The sequence below is a fragment of the Poromitra crassiceps genome, assembly GCF_964638095.1.
Source record: "Poromitra crassiceps genome assembly, chromosome: 3".
NCBI classification, from domain to species: Eukaryota; Metazoa; Chordata; class Actinopteri; order Beryciformes; family Melamphaidae; genus Poromitra; species Poromitra crassiceps.
Genome location: NC_139625.1, coordinates 15,731,606 through 15,750,744, shown reverse-complemented (window position 1 = coordinate 15,750,744; position 19,139 = coordinate 15,731,606). Strand labels below are relative to the sequence as shown.

The 19,139-nt window shown below is 44.6% G+C and overlaps 1 protein-coding gene across 10 annotated transcripts in view; it reads right to left on the bottom strand.

Moving 5' to 3' along the window:
- LOC310773603 (muscleblind-like protein 2a) overlaps positions 1 to 18,642 on the bottom strand; it is a 101,466-nt gene extending 82,824 nt beyond the window's left edge. For all 10 annotated transcript variants that reach the window (XM_083633521.1, XM_083633525.1, XM_083633514.1 and 7 more), the window contains exon 1: positions 17,695 to 18,642. In XM_083633521.1, the coding sequence (XP_083489647.1) occupies positions 17,695 to 17,868 (174 nt within the window). In that variant the 5' untranslated portion in view covers positions 17,869 to 18,642. The remainder of the gene's footprint in view (positions 1 to 17,694) is intronic.
- Positions 18,643 to 19,139: the final 497 nt, after the last annotated feature.

Sequence of the window (19,139 nt, the reverse complement as noted above, 5' to 3'; positions counted from 1 at the left end):
GGTGCACTGCATACCCAGGTATTTGAACTAAAAGAAAAGAAAAGTCATTTTTGGGTTCAGCTCGACTTTAAATCATAGATTCTCATACAAACAACTTTGCTTTTACATTGTCTCTAAAAACCAAAACCCCTCACGCCTGCCTATCTCCACTGTCAACATGGCACGGATAAGAAGAAGTAAAAACATGTCATGGCAACGGCCTTAAAGAGAAGCTACTGCCGTTAACCGAACGAGACAGGAACTGTCCTCATCCTTATGAATGTGGATCTATTTCAAGTCATGGTGTGCTGCTGTAAACAAAGTCATCAGCATCTCCTTCTGCCATCCTGCCACGACATCCCAGCTAGTTTACTGGATCAAGTTCAAAAGCCTCCATGCATGCAAAAGATAAGTGTTTGGTATCAGTAGAAACAATGTTTTCCAAAGTGAACCAAGCCATAGATAGAACTGGCCCTGGGGTCATAAGACTAAATCTGTGGGGCTGATCCGATCTCCTCCTCCCCCCCTTGCTTATCTGTCCCTATCTCTCGCATCCCCCCCCCCCCCCCCCCCGCCTCCCAAATCGGCTAGACTGTGGCGGGGTGAGGGGGGGGTGGGGGCGGTTGAAATCACGTGGATCAAATGAAATGTGGCGTGGTTTGAACTGGGAAGACGTGGGGAGAGTGCGTGCAGGAGGAGGCCCAGCCGAGGAGCGGGGGGGGGGGGGGGGGGGGGGGGGGGTCTCCTCGCTGGGGCTCATCAAAGCGACGCCGCCCCTCCCTCCATCCCTCCCTCCCTCCCTGCCCCCTCCCCCCCACGTTAAGCTCAAGTCAGCGCCTCATTGTGTCTGCGAATGACCCCGGGGGAACCAGCAGCATGCATTCCCCTGCACATGTTTTCTCTGCCCAGGGTGTGGCCCAGTTCGAAAGGATTACGACGAGGAATGCGGCCGAGCCCATCTTTTAAAAAAATGGGAGGGGGGGAGGAGGGGGGGGGGGGGGGGGGGGCGGGGCACGGACATTAAAGTTCATGTTCACTGAAGCTTCCTAAAGATCACATGCAAATGCAGTAAAGCCCAGAGGCGGGACGTTAGAAGTCAGGAGGGATCTCTCAACTTAACAAAGTGTTTTTTGGTGCTCTGCTGTCTGGTTTCCAAGTGTGGACTGGTCGCCATGATGGGGTGACACACTCAATTCTGTAAGTTCGGAGCCACTTTGCCCACTGAATCTTACTTCATAGCAATCTTTGACAATTGGGTTTAAAAATATTGCCCCCCCCCCCCCCCCCCCTGCCTGACTGAACCCCGTCGCGGGCAGACAGGGAAGCTCCCCGTGTCGTCCCCCCCCCCCCGCCCCTCCTCCATTTCCTTACTCTCTGGTTTGATCCACTTGTCCCCTGGTTGTCCATTATTCTCTTGGCATTAACACCTTCCTTCACTTCTTTGCTTGCTCTTCCTTTTCCCGGTTTCCTTTCAGCCCTCTCACGCCCCCAAAAAAACCCACTTGCTCACAGGCTCTTTTGAAACAGAGTCCGGATTAAGATGTTCTTACCGAGAAGTGACGGGAAACCAGGGCACCTTACCCCCCCAGGGGGGGCGGGCCGGACCAGTCTGTGACAGACGTGAGAGAACACTGAGCACACCTTGAAAGCGTCGACTATTGTGTCTCCGGCTCTACCACTTTCTTTTTGACAACTCCCGGCTTGAGGAAACATGATAGTGCCAGGATGCACTGAACTAACCCCCCCCCACACACACACACACACACACACACACACACACACACACACACACACCCACACACACACCCAAACAGCCAGAGCGTTATTGAAGCTCACTCGGGCGTGGAGGTCACCTGCTAAAATGTGACTGGTCACAACAACAAGCGGGGGAGGAAAAGCAAACAGAACATTATCAAACCTATGATCTTCTGCGGAAGGCTTCCACTCCTTGTTTTGCACACACACACACACACACACACGCACACACACACGCACACACACACACACACACACACACACACACACACAGGAAAAGAGCAACGCAGAACCTAATACAGGCAACTCACACAAATAGTTCAGAAAAGGATCAGAGTAATGGAGATACTGTACTTGCACATGGAACAATGTTTTTACAATGATCAAAACATACTGTAAAAAGATTTGTTTTCTACATGAAGAAATACATTTGGAAACATATCTTTTAAAGTCCCTGGAAACCAGATTTTTTTTTATTATTTAGCATTTTGAGTTCATCACATCACAGGAACCTATGTTAATAAGCCACCAGCCAAATTTGAACGATGATGAACGTCGCAAAGTATATAAATTTAGGTTTGACAGTCATGACAAAAGTCATGAGAATCAATTAGATTTTAGACTTTTAGTCTTTTCTCCCGCGGACTGTGTGGGCGTGTCCTGTGTGTGTGCGTGCAGGACTGCAGGTCTCCTCCGAGAGAGAGAGAGAGAGAGCGAGAGAGAGAGGGAGGGAGGGAAACGGAGAGAGAGAAGGAGAGAGAGAAAGAAGGAAAGAGAGATGGAGTGTGTGTGTGTGTGTGTGTGTGTGTTCGCTCGTTGCTCGGCGCATACTGACAGAGAGGAAGAGAGACTCTGCTGCTGCGAGTGCACAGCGCTACTGTGTGTGTGTGTGTGTGTGTGTGTGTGTGTGCGCGCGCGTGTGTGTGATTCGATTAAATCTTATGACGTGATAAGATCATTCATTTTAGCACCGCGCGCACCGCTCTCTTCAATGAGGAAGTGGAAATCCAGACCTTGTAGAAAAGTGGCGATTTTGGGGGTTTGGGTTGAAACTAATGTCTCCTACTTTCTGAGGCACACAATTACTCACATAAGACCCTAAATTTAATAGTTAGAAGGTTTTTGTGGATTTTGGTTTCCAGGGACTTTAAACTATCTTAAAACCGGCTAAATGTGGAAGGGGAAAGGCAAGTTTGGGGTCCCCTGCTGGAACTGCTACCTCCACGACCCGATCCTGGACAAGCAGGTGAAGAAGAAGAGATGAAGATCTTAAAACGTGTGTATGTTGTTGTTGTTGTTGTTGTTGTTTTTTACAGACTACTAAAAAGCGGGTTTAGTTTGACCCCTTTCAGTTTGTGCTTTAATTTTAATTCATGTATTTAAATCTTTCTGGTATGTATCGCTTACAGGTGAGGGACTATCGAGTGAAAGCTACACGAATATGTCACATTTGTAGAGTGACAGGTAGTCAAGAAAGAACCCTCCCTGAGTCCAACACTGGGAAAGTAAGCGGTGACTCTACTGCAGTGGGCAGAAACGAGCCAGTCAGCACCGACAGAGGTGGAGACAGCACACTGAAGAGAAAGAGCTGGAACCGCCACAAAAGGCCACTGTGAGAGAGAGAGAGAGAGAGAGAGAGAGAGAGAGGCGTGGCCAGTGTGACATCATCACATGACCGGCGTGATTGCATTTATTCCATTAAGACACAGATAACCTCACTCATTCCCTAAAGCCCCCCCCCCCCCAACAGACACACACACACACCCTCTCTCACACACACACACACCCTCTCTCACACACACACACACACACACACACACACTCACCCGTACCATGTGATGGTTCCCATGGTAACAGCGCAACAAGTATCAAAGAGCTTGAAGGAAAGAGCTCCGACCCAGCTGACATCAGCTGCGACGCTGTTGGAAATGCATCGCTGCTGCCTTCATTATCTATGTACATCTGCAGACAGTCGAGGGGGGTTGGGCTTGGAGAGCCACTTGTTCCCATAGATTGTTTGGGGTGGGGTTTTTTTTACAGTCTTTGGGCTGGAAACCATTAGCTGTATCTGGCAACACTGTCGGATGGGACAAAAAGGCCTCGGTGTTGAAAACTAAAGAGCACAAATAGCCCATTGTGACGGACAACAAGCCTGGTTTTAAGGCAACTGCAGTTTTTTAAGACCACTACATTGATGTCAAAGTAGAAGGGAGTAGTAAAAGGGACAGGCTTTTTCCTGCATAGAGAATTCAGAGGTGGCCACCTCACCTCTGTCAAATTACGTGACACCTCCAGCTCTGTGTCTTCATGGACAAGCGGTGCACTCTAGGGATGTTCATTTTGAAAATTTTCCAAAATCGATAATCGGTCAAAATTAACGATCAATTATCGATTATCGATCATATTAATACTTAGAAAATGTTCAATATTTTCAATTTTCATTTTTTTTTTTTTTTACAAAATGAATGCCTATGGCAGAAAATACGAAAGACAATGTGTTCTCCTCAATGAACTCTTTATTTCAATGTGTCTCCTCTCCAACACTCTGCTGTCCCCGGCGCATGCCGGTGTGAATTCCCCATGTTTAAAACAGTTTTGTTGGCACAAAGGCCCGTGCCCAGCCAGAAAACTAGAGACTATATGAAGCTCCACCTCACGTTAGTCGGCTGTGCAATGGAGTGGGGCGAGGAGGAACGAATTCCACCCAAACCTAGTAAAAAAAAAATATATATATATATATATATATATACAGTATATATATATAATAACAAAATCGATCCAAATGCCACAGGATCGATTCCAATCCTTAACGATCAATTATCGATTTTCGATAATTGATGAACATCCCTAGTGCACTCGCTGGATTTCTGTCATTTGTAATTTTGGCATTACGCAGAGGTGTTGACAAGTTAATGTTAAATAGTCTTTAATCAAATTGAAAATAAAATACGTAAAAATATATATATATATTAGGGCTGCACGATATTGGAAAAAACTGACATTGCGATATTCCCCGCCCATGCGATATATATTGCGATATGAAAAAATACAGATTTTCACCAGATTACCAGAATAGCTCTATTTGAAAGAAAATAATATTTCTAGAATGATTGGGATGATTTTGTAGAGGAGTCCATCTGATTTTGGAGGGGAAATTAGGTATTTTAATGTTTCTCAACCACTGGGCTGTGGCCTACTGGTAGGCCTCAGAGCGTCATCTATCAGGGTGCATACACATTTTGACCAATGGATTTCCATGACTTGCATCCATGAAAAAGTGAGTGAGTTATGACATTCTACTTTAAAATGTCACTAGCCTATACTTCACTTAGTGTAATGCAGCCTTTAAAACCAGGGAAAGACAACATGTATGCTGTATCACCATATTACCATCCAACATCTAAGACCATATAGTCTCATATCACAATATTGATATAAATTTGATATATTGCCCACCCCTAATATTGAGTGCCAGAATCTACCTCCCAATGATGCTATTTGCAGAAAAACATTAGATTTAATTGATTATAATCACTGCTTTCAACTTCTTTCGTTCTTCTAACATTTCAATAAATCAACAATGAAACACCACTGCCACTTCACACACTTTGGTCTGACCCCCCTCCAGAAACTACCAAGTGGTACGCTCCGCATTTGGGGAGTTCCGGTTTTTGAGCGCACGCAGGGCAGTACAGAGAGGATTCACATGCAGCCGACCGGTGACAAACAATTCATTCGTGAAAAGTAATAAATATACATTTAATTGCCCAGCTATGTCTATTGTCTTTTTATTTTCACCGACATGTTTTGTGTAATTGAGTCGCTATGTATGATTAACTCTACCGTAACGTAACTGCTGTGATGTGTGATGCAACATCAGACTTAAGGGGAGAGACAGCCGCAGTGATAACACGGACAACTTCTCAGTAATCACTTTAGCCTTCGTGTCATAAGTTGCGGTCTTGCTTTTTGGTGTTTCAAGAGTAAATATCTCCACTCCACGGACATGTTGAGTTACAGCAGCCAGCCTGCTGTATGCTAGTGCGCTGCAACCTGTGGACACGTCCGCCTCCGCAATCACATCGTTTACAGACAGGCTACTGTCAGCAACGCAACATAAGCAAAAACAATTCAATTGAGCTCTCTGTGCATGTCTGTTGTGTTGCAGCTAAGCACTAAATGAGTGAGTACATTAGCGGGGCGTCTCTCTCCTTTGAGAGAGACTGCATTTCACTCAGTAGGCTACCCCTAAAGTGAGAGTTTATCAAGCAACATGACGAGTTAATTTGCTTTTGACATCGCACGTCCTGCGATGTGACTATCGCGCATGCGCACATTGCGATGACGATGTGTAAACGATATATCGTGCAGCCCTATATATCACAAAGGAATCCCCACGCGCACAGCCAGTGTGATCAGGTGCTGGTCGGTTTGCAGGAACACGAAACATAAATTGAAGAAAATAACCACCGCACACTTAAATTGACTTCCTGAGATTTATTCAGTGAACAACGCGTTTGTTCACTGAATAAATCTCAGTAAGTCAATTTAAGTGTGCGGTGGTTATTTTCTTCAATATATATATATATATATTTGATGGAGAAAATTTAAGTTCCACATTGATTCATTTCATTTCATATTCAATAAGCTATAATTGCATACACATAATTATTGGTATGAGTTATTCTTAGTTGTAAATGCATGTCACATGGACAACCTTGCTCAGCTCCCATACAGACAGCTTATCGTGTGTGATCTCACTCTCACTCACACACACACACACTCACACACACACACACACACACACACACACAGACAGCCTGGAGTGTGCGGTGTGCTCCAAGTCAGAGTCCCCACTCCCCTCTCCTCTCTGCCTATAATATCATGAAGCCTGCAACTATGTATTTGTGTTATGAGGCAGTCTCTTTGTAACTGATCTTTACAAAGATGCATGTGTGATGATGGCTAACACATTATGTCAGACAAACTTCCCTGGACTCTTGGCTTCATTATTCTAAGTTGGTCACCGTCTCTTATGGCTTGAAATGATCTGATGAATGATATTGATACAAATTCCATTCCACAACAATATTCTTTAATAAAGTTATTTGTTTAAAAAAGCAGCCTTCCGAGTACCTTTACATCGTCAAATCGGTGCACAATCAACATAAAAAATGTCTATTTTCATTCCAACTTAAAAAACAATCATTATATATCGGCCAGACGGCCACCTATATCAGTTAACCCATTGATACCTGATGCAGCATTTGTGTGTGTATCCCTTTAAGACCGCGAACCGCGTTGACGTGGTTCGCGGTCTAAAAGGGATACGCACACAAATGAGGGATATACACGCAAATGCTGCATCAGGTATCAATGGGTTAAGAGGTGAGTTTCCTCCACTAAAATTGGTATCTGTCTCAAAAATCCCATATCGGGTCGCCGGGCTGCGCCTCATTTTGAGCCAAGAGAAACCCTGGTGGAGCACGCAGTGAATTCTAGACTATGAATGAATGTCCAGATAATCGTAGTCTCTGTTGAGGCGGCTATATATGTAGTAGTTCCAGCAAGTGTCGTCTATTTTTATGGACGGAGAACACAACTATCACGACAAGTGCGGTGACAGAACTGGAGCTGTTGGTCGAGAGCTTTGTGCCAATGCCATTTTGCTACGCTACCTTAACCCTATGGCTTTATCCTGTCCTTCATTGGTTTATCCACTAGTGATGTATGTCCTCCTCACTCATCATGCTTAAATCACCTCTGTGGCAGGTATTTAAATGTTTCCGTGATGCTTATGGAAGCCATCTGCATTTGGATTGGCCAATTAAAAAAAAAAAAAGCCTGGCACTGTCTGTGGCACATTCTACCAAAATCGACCAAATCTGACAGTACAGTTTTAGCTAGTCTTTGCGGATTCAGAAGACTTTCATGTTGTCTCTCAATTATGGATGCACATTTTTATCCATTCCCTTAATCGATTAATTGGTCATGTTAACGATCAATTAATCATTATATTAAAACTGCTTTTGACATACAAAATAGAAAATCCAAAAGGCAGGGTTTGACACCTGTCTTTAGGCCGACCCAACAAGTTGATCAACCAACTAAACTTCCTGCATTAGCTGTCATTGTGCTTGTGGACGTGACATATTTCAACATTGTATTTACAATATTTACAATGAACACTGTTGTCTTTTTGGGTGTAATTCTCCCACACTGGACTTTCTGCCTGCTAGCTTGGCTTTCTTCTTCCTCTGTATGAGCAGTGAAAGTTAAATTTAGCCCTTGTGCTGTTAAATCATTTCAACAAAGAAAAAAAAGAAGAGAAAACAGCACATACATAGCCTACATTGTCGATTAATCGGTTAACACATATCGCGTGATCGATCAAATTCTTAACGATCGATTAATCATTAACATCCCTACTCTCAATGGAAATGAATGACACCCGGTTGGCCACCTTAATGTGTCTGCACACGCCAATGTGAGACGCAGCTTCAGTTGGAGAGCGATGTGGCTTCTATTTTGAGCGACGACAAATGTCGTGTAGACAGACGATGGCAAAGCCCACAGTGGACAAAAAAATAATCCTCCCAGACGACGTGAGGCTATATAGAAACGCTGAGCGCAGCACAGCACAGTCAGGACGCTGCCATGCGAGGAGCAGCAGACAGAAGCAGTGAGAGCAGTGATTCCTCGTCGCCAGTCGTCTGATGCCGAGGGCACCGACGGAAAATGTAAAGCCAGGGGAGGCGGCGGCCACGGTCGCCTCCGCAGGTCACTACTCTTCCACAGACGACTGTTTACCTCAGCTGCTTGGCTGCTCCCACACCCCATACCGCACTACACCCCCCCCCACCGCCCGTGCCCCGGGCTCGGCCTCGGCCCATGGTGAGCCCTCTGGTCTGGTGACCGAGCGCCCGCCCTGCATGGCTGCTGCAGCTTTACACCCGACACAAATCTGAAAGGACTCGGTTGTTCTCTGGGTTTCTTCAATAAGGAGGAAACACGACGGAATGTGAAAGAAGAATAATTCAATTCTTTCATATTTCATTTGTGCAGAGCGCAAAGTATACCTGAGGCTAGGGCTGGGTATTGGCAAGGATCTCACGATACGATACGTATCACGATACTTGGGTCACGATACGATTGTATCACGATATATTGCGATGCGATACATATTGCGATATTCTACAGAATTTACTCAAAATTAAATAATAGAGATAAAGAAGATACAACACACTGTGTACCACCCAGGTAGTGTAATAATATGTACATCACTTTATACTGATAAGTTAGTGGACAAATTTAGTCAAAACTACTGAGTGTTGAGTGTTACTGAACGCATCGATATGGGAAATATCGATACAGTATCGATTAGGGGTGGGAATCACCAGATGCAGAGGCCTGGCATGGCCTGCAAAAAAAAAAAAAAAAAAAAAATCGATACAGTATCGGGAAATAAAATATCGCTATATATTGCCGTATCGATTATATTGCCCAGCCCTACCTAAGGCTGTGGCCACACTGATCCGTGGTGTCTGTCCGTCTGCCTTCATTTCTCGGTTCACTTCCATTCATTTTCAAAGACAGCTGTCCGTCTGTCCGTGCAGCACTGAGTTTGAGTTTGAGTTTAACTGTATTGTCCCATAGGGAAGTTTGTTTTAGGCATTTGTACAGCAGCAATAAGAGCGTGACGAACGTGACAGACAGTACATATTATATAAACACAGCACAGCTGATGACAAACAGCACATAGACAAATAAGGACAACATAGTCAAGACATGATGGCAGCCTGGGCTACGGGTTAACAACCCTACCTAACCAAGTATTGCACTTCAAATATTGCACTGTCCCAAAACCGCATTTCATTTCATTTCATCTCATAAAACCATTACCATCATAAAACCATAGTTCCATAAAACCATTAGAAACCACTGACTGTAAAAGGATAAAAAGATCAAAGATAAAGATGTATATATAAAGCTAAGGCAAGATAAGATAAGACAAGACAGGCTGCAGGGACAGCCGAGCTCGAAGGTGAGCTACCATGTGTAGTACAGTGTCAAGAGACATAAGGGACACTGATGAAGCGTACGTCTCCAGCAAATTTGCATACGTTTTGATGGACAGAAAGTTCAAGAGGGCTGAACTTTTTCCGGATGGACGGATTGGTTGGACAGTCTGTTCTCAGAGTGGAAATGGAGGAGCGGAAGTCGCCGCCATGACAGTCTCCCCACCCGCATCAATAAAAACATTATTTTAGCACCACAATATTATTATAAATATCAACAACTAGCCAACGGATATCAAAGCTGGTTATTTATGGAAAGAGCATGACTCAAACTGGTTGACCGTTATATCAAACTGCTCATTAGTGGGGTTTTATTGCCACAACGAACGTAGCTCACGTCCTCCTGACTACAGAGTGCCACGTGCTGCTCTTCCCCAGGTCATCTCAAAAACAACACAACGGACATACAGCTATCTGTTTTATAATTCTGTCCATTCTCTGACGGATCAGTGTGGCCACGGCCTAAGACTTCAACCAAAAGGTGTGGAATAAAGAGGTGAATCATAGAAGCGACGGTAGATATTCTTTGCCTGGCTGGCATGTTGGTGATGGTGGTGAGTTAGAGGCAACGACAGCAGCCATTCCCAATAGTCAAACTGATGACACCGTGTCAAGCGCTTAGCCCATAAGTTGCATCGACTCATCTAAAAGCCATCATTTTGTTCTAAATGTTATGCAGCCCCAAACCCCCCGGTGGTGAATCTGAGTGCTGCAGCCCCAAACCCCCCCGGTGGTGAATCTGAGTGCTGCAGCCCCAAACCCCCCGGTGGTGAATCCGAGCGCCCAGTAATGAAGTCACGAACCGTCCTCTGGCATCTGCTCGGCGGCGGGGGGAGCACACCTTTTTCGTCGGCTTTTTCAAACTTTGGATCAAGCTTATAAAATGAAGGCCAAATACCTCCGCTGGGCGCAAAGATGAAAGATGCAATGTCTCTCACAAAGCCATGGCCACTGTGTGGTTTGCCTGCCATACGTATGTCCGACATGTGCGACAAACACGGTCACGCCTCCTACTCTATTCCTCTCCTGAGCCCTTCCCTCTCAAATGTTGGTGTGAAAGGGACCCTTCTGATCGCCGGCCAAAGTCCCGCCTGGCAGCGCACGGCCCGGGCGTGATGATAACCCTATCAGGTGAGAAGACCCGGGAACACGATACGGGCGTAATGGGGTGGAAATCAGCCCGGCGTGGAGCGAGACACATTTCCTAATGCATGATAAAGCATTCATTCTCTTAGCCCGTCACGAGGAAAAGCCCTTTGTGGGAGAGAGGGGGTGAGCTTAAGTACAGACAATCCTGTATTCTCATTCTGTCACTGGGCTGTATGGAGACTCTGAGAGAGAGACGTTGATCTGACTAGCCATACATTTTACAATGTAGGCATTTAGCTGATGGTCTTAGCCACTAAAACCTACAATAAGAGGCACAGGAAGAGCTTAAATTCCTACATGGCCAATATTACAAGCCACTAATGGTATAAGGACTCAAGAGTGCAAGGGTCACCGCCCAGACAATAGATGTAACAAATATCCCTGAGTCTCTGGGATGCTAGTGTGTGATAGATATATTAGGTCGAGACAAACAGAGTGAGGCCTAAAACCAGGAAGTCAGCATCGCCCGGTTCCCTCGTCTCCATGTCAATGGGGTTTTTGTGTGGGGATGAAATAAGGTCTGTGGTTAACAACAGTTTATTAAACTGAGCCCTTTGTGTTCAGCAAGACAATCTGCTAACACTTTAGTTCATAATAACATTCAGTTAGAAGTCATTTATAAGCCTTTCGTTAATGACGAACTAATAATTTATAAAACATTCACGTTTGCAGGTGATTAATAAGTCATTTGTTTATATTGTGAGTCATTTGGAAGTCATTCAAAGATTTGATATTCCCACAAATCTGATGAACAGCAGCCAACGACTGTGTCGGAGAAGACAAGCTGTCTATATCCCCTCCCCGGGCGTGCAGAAGCAGTCAGCACTTACAAGCACTGCAGTAGCCTATACAAACTACAAAGTGTTCCTCACCTGTAAATTAATCAATGATGCGTAAATCATTTACAATTCATCCCCTAACCTAAAGTGTAAATAATTCATCACACATAAATGCGTTACGTACAAGGGGCTAGCTGCGTTTGTGATCGGCAAGCTGCCCAGTCAAGGCAACCTGATCACGCCCCAAAACAGTCTGTTTTATCGTCTGTTGTACTCGGAATGGGACCATAATTTACAATACAAAATGAACATCATGCCATATTGAAGATTCTAAACTAGCGATTGAGACCAAAATTGTGGAATATCACATCTTTGAATGACTTACAAATGATTCTAAATATATAAACTAATTACTTATTTATCATCTACAAGTGTATATTAATGTTTTATACATGATTAGTTCATCATTAACTAAAGGCTTATAAATGACTTATAACTGAATGTTATTACAAAGCGTTACCGATAATCTCCTCAAATGAACACCGTTTTTATGATTTCTGAAGCGTTCTCTGGCGATCGCGATTTTCGGCGATCGTATTTATGCTTCAAAAATCATAAAAGTTGTCCTGGTTTGTGAAGGCTATCTTCCAGGTTGGCCTACAAAAATATCTCATCCCTGCAGAACTCTATAGGAGCCATGAAGAAAACATTTCTCTCTCTCACACACACTCACACACACACACACACACACACACACACACACACACACACACACACACACACACACACACACACACACACTTTACCAGTTCTTCTAAGCAGCACAGCTGTGGGGCACGGAGACAAAACACCCTGGACTCCATAGGGCTTTAGAAGCAGCTAGTCCCTTTTAATTGCATGCACACTGCAAGCGCAGACGATTCCTTATAATGTTACTCTGTTCACTCAACCTGTGTAGCCACTGTTTTTCACATGAAACGTTAGTGAGCATAGTCTAAAATCAGGGGGTTCAAAGTGGGAGACTGGGGGCCTCCCTTCACTTCTGATTGGTTCAGATTAAGTAATTTGATCCCATAGTAGACAGTCAACAATTGAGCCAAGACAGCCTGATATTGCTGTTTGACATACTTCAGACTACACCGAATACGTAGAAAAGGTCCGTCTGAAAGCATTTGTTTCTGACTCTGGTAAAGTGGGAAAAACTGTCAACTTCCCCAAAAAAATTACTGTATCTCTGAATTATCCCTTCAAAATCACACATTGTGAGGCTGTTCTATGTGATCTCCTTTCGATAACTTATGTAATAACTAATGTCATATTTGTTTCACTTCCATTCATTGAGCCTCCCCTGAAAGTGTTTGGAGCCGTTCCTAAAACCTAAATGACAGCGATGACTGATCCGAGTTTTCCAGGAACAGTAAAATCATGTAATGGGCGGTGGATGAATGTCGGGCCTTCGCTGGCGTGGCGCAATAACAAATCGATCCCGATCGGAGTCAGCTGTTTGCTCATTAAGCCGTCACAGGATGGGATGTGGGCCGGCAGCTGGGAAAAGGCCTCACTCAATGGGCTGATTGCCGAGGCCATAACTCAACGGGGCTTTACCGTGAACCCTGCGTCCTGCTCGCCAACAAAACAGCTGAGAGCCCTGTAAGTGTGGCTCATTTTGAGCGGGTCGAATAAGCAAATGAGCACACGAGCGGCCGGCCGGCACATGTAATGAAGTGAGCTTTCCAACACGCCAAAGAACTTAATGGCTTTGAAGCTAACGCTACTAAAAGGTGAAAGTGGTGGAGCTGGATTGGGGAGCAGAGCTGGATTGGGAGCAGAGCTGGCGGGGGCAGAGTGCCACGCATTTCAGGAAGGAGAGGGTTAGGAGTCCATGACGGCCATAGTTTGCATACAATATGCGTACGGATGTGCCGTGTATTTACTGGCGGGTGGGGGGGTGAACATGACATTGAAGTTGTAACTCAAACTCTAGCAATGCAGTAACATGTTTGGTTTATTTACTGATATCAACTAGATATTATCTACACATCATCATCATCTAATCATCTAAAATCATAATTCCATGATGTCATGACAAAATGTCAGTGAAATAATCCTTTCATTTTTAAGGCCATTGTTTTTTGGCCTCCCGTTTTGAAGCCTCGAGGTTGGCATTTTCACCGTCGCCATTTTGGTTATTTGGAGCCAGAAGTGACGTGAATTTGGACGAGGAGAGACGCAGCACAGCCTGCTATTGGTCCGCGATTGCGAGCTGTGCGATCACTGGACAGGCGACCTGTCAATCATGCCCCCAAAACATAGTCTGCTTTATGGTCTATTTTACTCAAAATGGGACCATCGTTTACAAAATGAACATCAAGCTGTGTTGAAGAAGACTTGAAACTAGCGATTGAGACCATAAACTCATTAGGGAAGTGTTTACTGAGGTACTACATCAAGTGAGAAGTAAGGTCATTTTCCCATTCACTTCCATACAATCTGACTTCTTTTTGCAGCCATTGGAGTCGGCCCCGTACGAGCCATTCAAAAATAAGGCAGGTTTAAGACATTTCCGCATTGGCTTCATGAACGGAGCCACGAGCTATCCCTTGTTTTGAACTTCAATACGTTTGGTTTGAAAGTTGTTCTTTGGATTAGCATAAATTAAAAGGTAGATCTGCAAGTAGCCACGCTTAACATTCAAATGTGGACTGTTTACAATGACTTTGGCAGGTATCCCGGGACGGTAAGAACCTGGTATTACGTCAATAGGTCGTGGCACGATGTGAAACGAGCCTTTTGCCTTTGACCTCAGACATGACCTTGAAAAAGGTGTAATACACTCAACGCACTGCGCTGCTACACTGTATATTTGAAACGCTGCTATAGTTCATACTTAAGCCAAAGTCCTCACAGCTACAGTGTTCTGCTCTAGTTTCTTTGGCTATTTATCATTGTCACAGCGGCGTTTTTTCCCCCCTGTTCACACAGCTTTGGAAATAATGGGGTGCTGTTGCTCTCCGTCGCAGTCTCATCTGCAGCGTGTGGGGGCATGTGTGAAGTGACCTTGTTATAATTGGATAGACTTTCAAAGTATCTGCTAAGATCATTTGAGATATTTTACCACTAACAGCAAACCAAATGAAAAAGGCCAACCAAATAACGACAACTCCCGATGTGAAGGGTAAAGCACAAGAAACGATGGGCCTTTATTCAAGGTGACAGTCCAACATGGTGTCATCAATATGGCCACTAGTGGGTTATCAAATCAGCCACATGTATTCAATATAGGGATGACACGATAACTGGTTTGAATGATAACCGTGATAAAATTCCTTACGATAACCGTACCGTTTCAAGTTTTCATTGCCATTAAAACCGCGGTACCGTGATTACCGTGATTACAGCGCTTTGAACTGTCCATCATCAAGCAAAGTTAGCAACCATCTCCCAGATGCAAACGTGCAGCCTTGGAGAAATTATTTCAGTGAGTGCATCAGTCCTTTTTGGGTCTGAGTTTTCAATATAAAATTATTTCTGTGAGTGTGTACTTTTTGAACATTTTCAGCACATTTTAATCATACAGTGATATTACTGATAACGTGATAATTTGGGTCACTATAATAAATAATGATATTATAATATAATATAATATAATATAATATAATATAATATAATATATACATTTATAATCGTGATATGAAATTTTCATATCGTTCCATCTCTAATTCAATAAAGACAAAATCAATCCAGAAGGAACTGAGATGCCAGACTGCAGTGTACAGCAAAGTACAGTCAGATGTTGCACTGTACATGAACCTCTCCTTGGATGTGTGCAAAGGAAACGTGACAAACGAGCTGTAGCTGTTTTTTCTTGTCGTTTGCCGCTTCTGTGTGGAAGGCAGCTGACGTGCACCCAGGAATAGAAGCCTTGGATCGGCCTTAAGGCGGTCAGATGGTGGCCCGTGAGGATAGATGATGGACATGGCGTGGTAACATTAGAACTTACCGTATAAAAAAACCAAACACACGCGCACGCACGTGTGTGTGTGTGTGTGTGTGTGTGTGTGTGTGTGTGTGTGTGTGTGTGTGTGCGTGTGTGTGTGCACACAGCACACACACACACCCCACCGGTGGTGACACTGAACATGACAGGAGACCTCTCTGGCCTTTAGCTTCATAGGTCAGGCTGGTCTGGTAACTGCAGCACGGCATGGAGACCTGACACACATGCTAATTTGAGCAGACAACCTACACCCACCGACCATTAGGAACCATGAGGCTGTAACATTTGACGTCAGATGCTATGTCGACACGGCAGATGTCAGATGTGCGTTATGTTATTTGTATTATTAGCCTTGCGTCATTTGGCAAGTCCACAAGATTCTGCATAAAGTACTGCAGGGCCGAGCGATATGACTTTAAATCAATATCACGATTATCTCAAACTTTCACCTCAGTTACGATGAATGAACAATTATTTATTTTATTAAAAAAAATTAACATTGCATCTCTGACAAAGTCTCTACGGTAAATATGTTTATAGATTTGACTCAGCTCCATGTCATCTTCCTCCTCAGCCAGCACTTGTGAATAGAGGATGTGTAGGCTTTTGCACTTTTGTAACTGAGCTAAAAAACAAAACAAAACAAGTGTTTTGTCGATACTGCATTTATTATGAACACGTGTAGTTCTAACACGTGTTAATTGAGATGGCTTTTATTTTGAAACGGGCCCACCGGCCCTTCTGCATCTCGCTGTGTCGCGTGGCTTGACAGTGGAGATAGCCAAGAAGGAGTTTGTTGTCACGTTGTATGGATTGCGTTTACACCTAGCTAAGATACGAACACAATGCGACAGCTTCACATTCAGTGATCGCCTGAACGCAGGCTAACATTATTTGGACGGGGGGAGGCATGTGACTGAACACAACGCAGTATTTTTTTAAGGGGACAGTTCAGGAACGCACACATTGAGGAAATTATTAACCAAATTAAATGATATGAGCAAGATTTCGTTCTAAATGTCGCTTTTGATACATCTTCCGTTAAAGGAACACTCCGCCCATTTTCAACCAGCTTTGTATCATTAGAACATCAGTAGTATATCAGAAAACTGTGAACGGTTTTGAAGTCTGTCATTTAATTTGACAGTTATTGAGTGTTAAAGTGTGGACCAGTGACATCACTGGTCCACACTAACTCAAATGAATAACTCATCAACTCAAATCAACTCTCAAACTGTAAACGGTTTTGAAGTCATTCATCTAGTTTGAGTTATTGAGAGTTGATTTGAGTTAATGAGTTGTTCATTTGAGTTAGTGTGGACCAGTGATGTCACTGGTCCACACTTTAACACTCAATAACTGTCAAATTAAATGACGGACTTCAAAACCGTTGACAGTTTTCTGATATACTACCGATGTTCTAATGATACAAAGCTGGTTGAAAATGGGCGGAGTGTTCCTTTAATTGCCCAGCCCTAGTATAGACGGTTTTCACGGAATTCCGTTGCGAGGGAACAGTTTGAAACCTAGCGTCTTTCCTGTCAGCTGTTGTGCTGCTAGCAAACAACACTGCACCAGGAAGTAAAGCTAGGGTCAATTTAGAATGTTTATGTTGTCGAGGTGAAACTGTCTATAGAGAGACATGCTATTTTAAAGGAGAAAGAAACATGATGACTTGAGCACGTGTGTAAGCCAGGCTTTCATGACAACAAAAGGTTTGGGGAGGTAGAAGATATTATAATCTATAAAAGTATCATCTATTTGTATCTAATACTATGGGGTCAGGGTGCAATACAAGAAAAACATTGGCACAAGTGAAATGGGATGATGTAGAATGGATGAAAATAGAATAGAGGACAGAATGAAACTTGATAAAGTCCCAACACTACACAGCACTACACACACTACACTACACAGCACTACACAACACTACACAGCAGTCAGCAGCAATCCTCACCTTTAGTGAGTCGAAGCAGGCGATCACTCTGCCGTTCTCCACCTGGCAGCTTTTTGGCGGGTGGGCAAACTTGCATTCCTCGTCGGTGCGTGAACACGTTCCCCTCTGGAACTGCCGGCACACTTCCAGGGTCAGCCATTTTGTGTCCCGTATCGAAGCCATGTTCAGAGCCATGTCAGCAGCGCTGGCTGTGGGGCCGGGGTGGGGGGGCGGAGCCACTTGGTTTAAGGAGGAGGCGGTCCTCTGAGGAGCGTTTCAGAGTGTTCCAGTAAAAAAAGAAAAAGAAAAAAAAAAGGGGGGGGGAGAAAGAGAGAAAACAACACGACAACTAAAACTGATGGAACATGTAGCTTAAAAAACCATCTGCCTCAGGTCAGCGGGCGAGGTTTGCCCTTGCGGACTGCGGAGAGGCGCTAATGGACTGGCAAAGCCCCTGCGGGCGAAACATGGGACTGCGCCGCTGTCGCGGCGTCCGTCAGTCAAAAGAGCCTGTCGTGCATCAATCACTTAGCCTCGGGTGCAGACCTCTGACAAGGCAGAGGGGACATGCTCGGAGACAATCTCTGCTGGTTGTACCGATGTCCCCAAAACGTCCTTTCTTTGACTGATGATAGCTGTTGCAAGGGTGGGTGGCGGGGAGCAACGTGGCGCTATTTTGAGGTGCGATGGCACAGTTCAGGACAACACAAAGTCGGTGGTTTTTCTATCGTTTAAATGTCCTCGGGTACCTACTCTCGATGAGCTTCGGGGCAGCCTGGCCCCGGCGTGCGCAGCGCTCCTGCTTTTCCTCACGCAGAGGTCAAGACAAAGCGGGAGGTCGGCGAGGTCTTGTCGTTGAGCGATCTCCTGTCAAAGCTGCGCCGGGGAAACTCTGGAGCTCTGCAGAAACGCCCGGGGATCTTCAAGTAGGGGTGTTGTCTGACAAGGCACTTTCTCTCAGTGAGCTGGAGAAGAGAGAAGAGAGAGAGAGAGAGAGACAGAAAGAGAAACAGACAGAGGCAGGTTATTTTCAGAGTGAGAAAAGAGCTTGCTAAATATGACGGGCAACAATTGATCTAACAGGCTTCCACAGTGCTTGTGTTGGGCCTGCCCATCTCAATTTGTGTACATTTCTTAGACAGCCCCAGAGGGCTGCTGCTGCCTACTAGGGATGTCACGATACTATCATTTCCACTTCGATACCGATACCCAGGAAAATGTCTATACTCTAATCCATTTTCGACGGGAAGGGGGGGGGGGGGTGACGACACATCAAGAGGCATAAAAATAATGTTAGACAGATGGACGGACAGACACACACTTCTCCATAATCTAGGCCTGATAAAAAACTTGTACAGCAGATTAGCCCTGCTCTAGCCATCAGAACACGTTTAGCTTGTTGAAGTAACAGATACCCACCAATGATAGGGTGGGAAAAACCTGTGATTTTTCATGAAAAGAAAGCA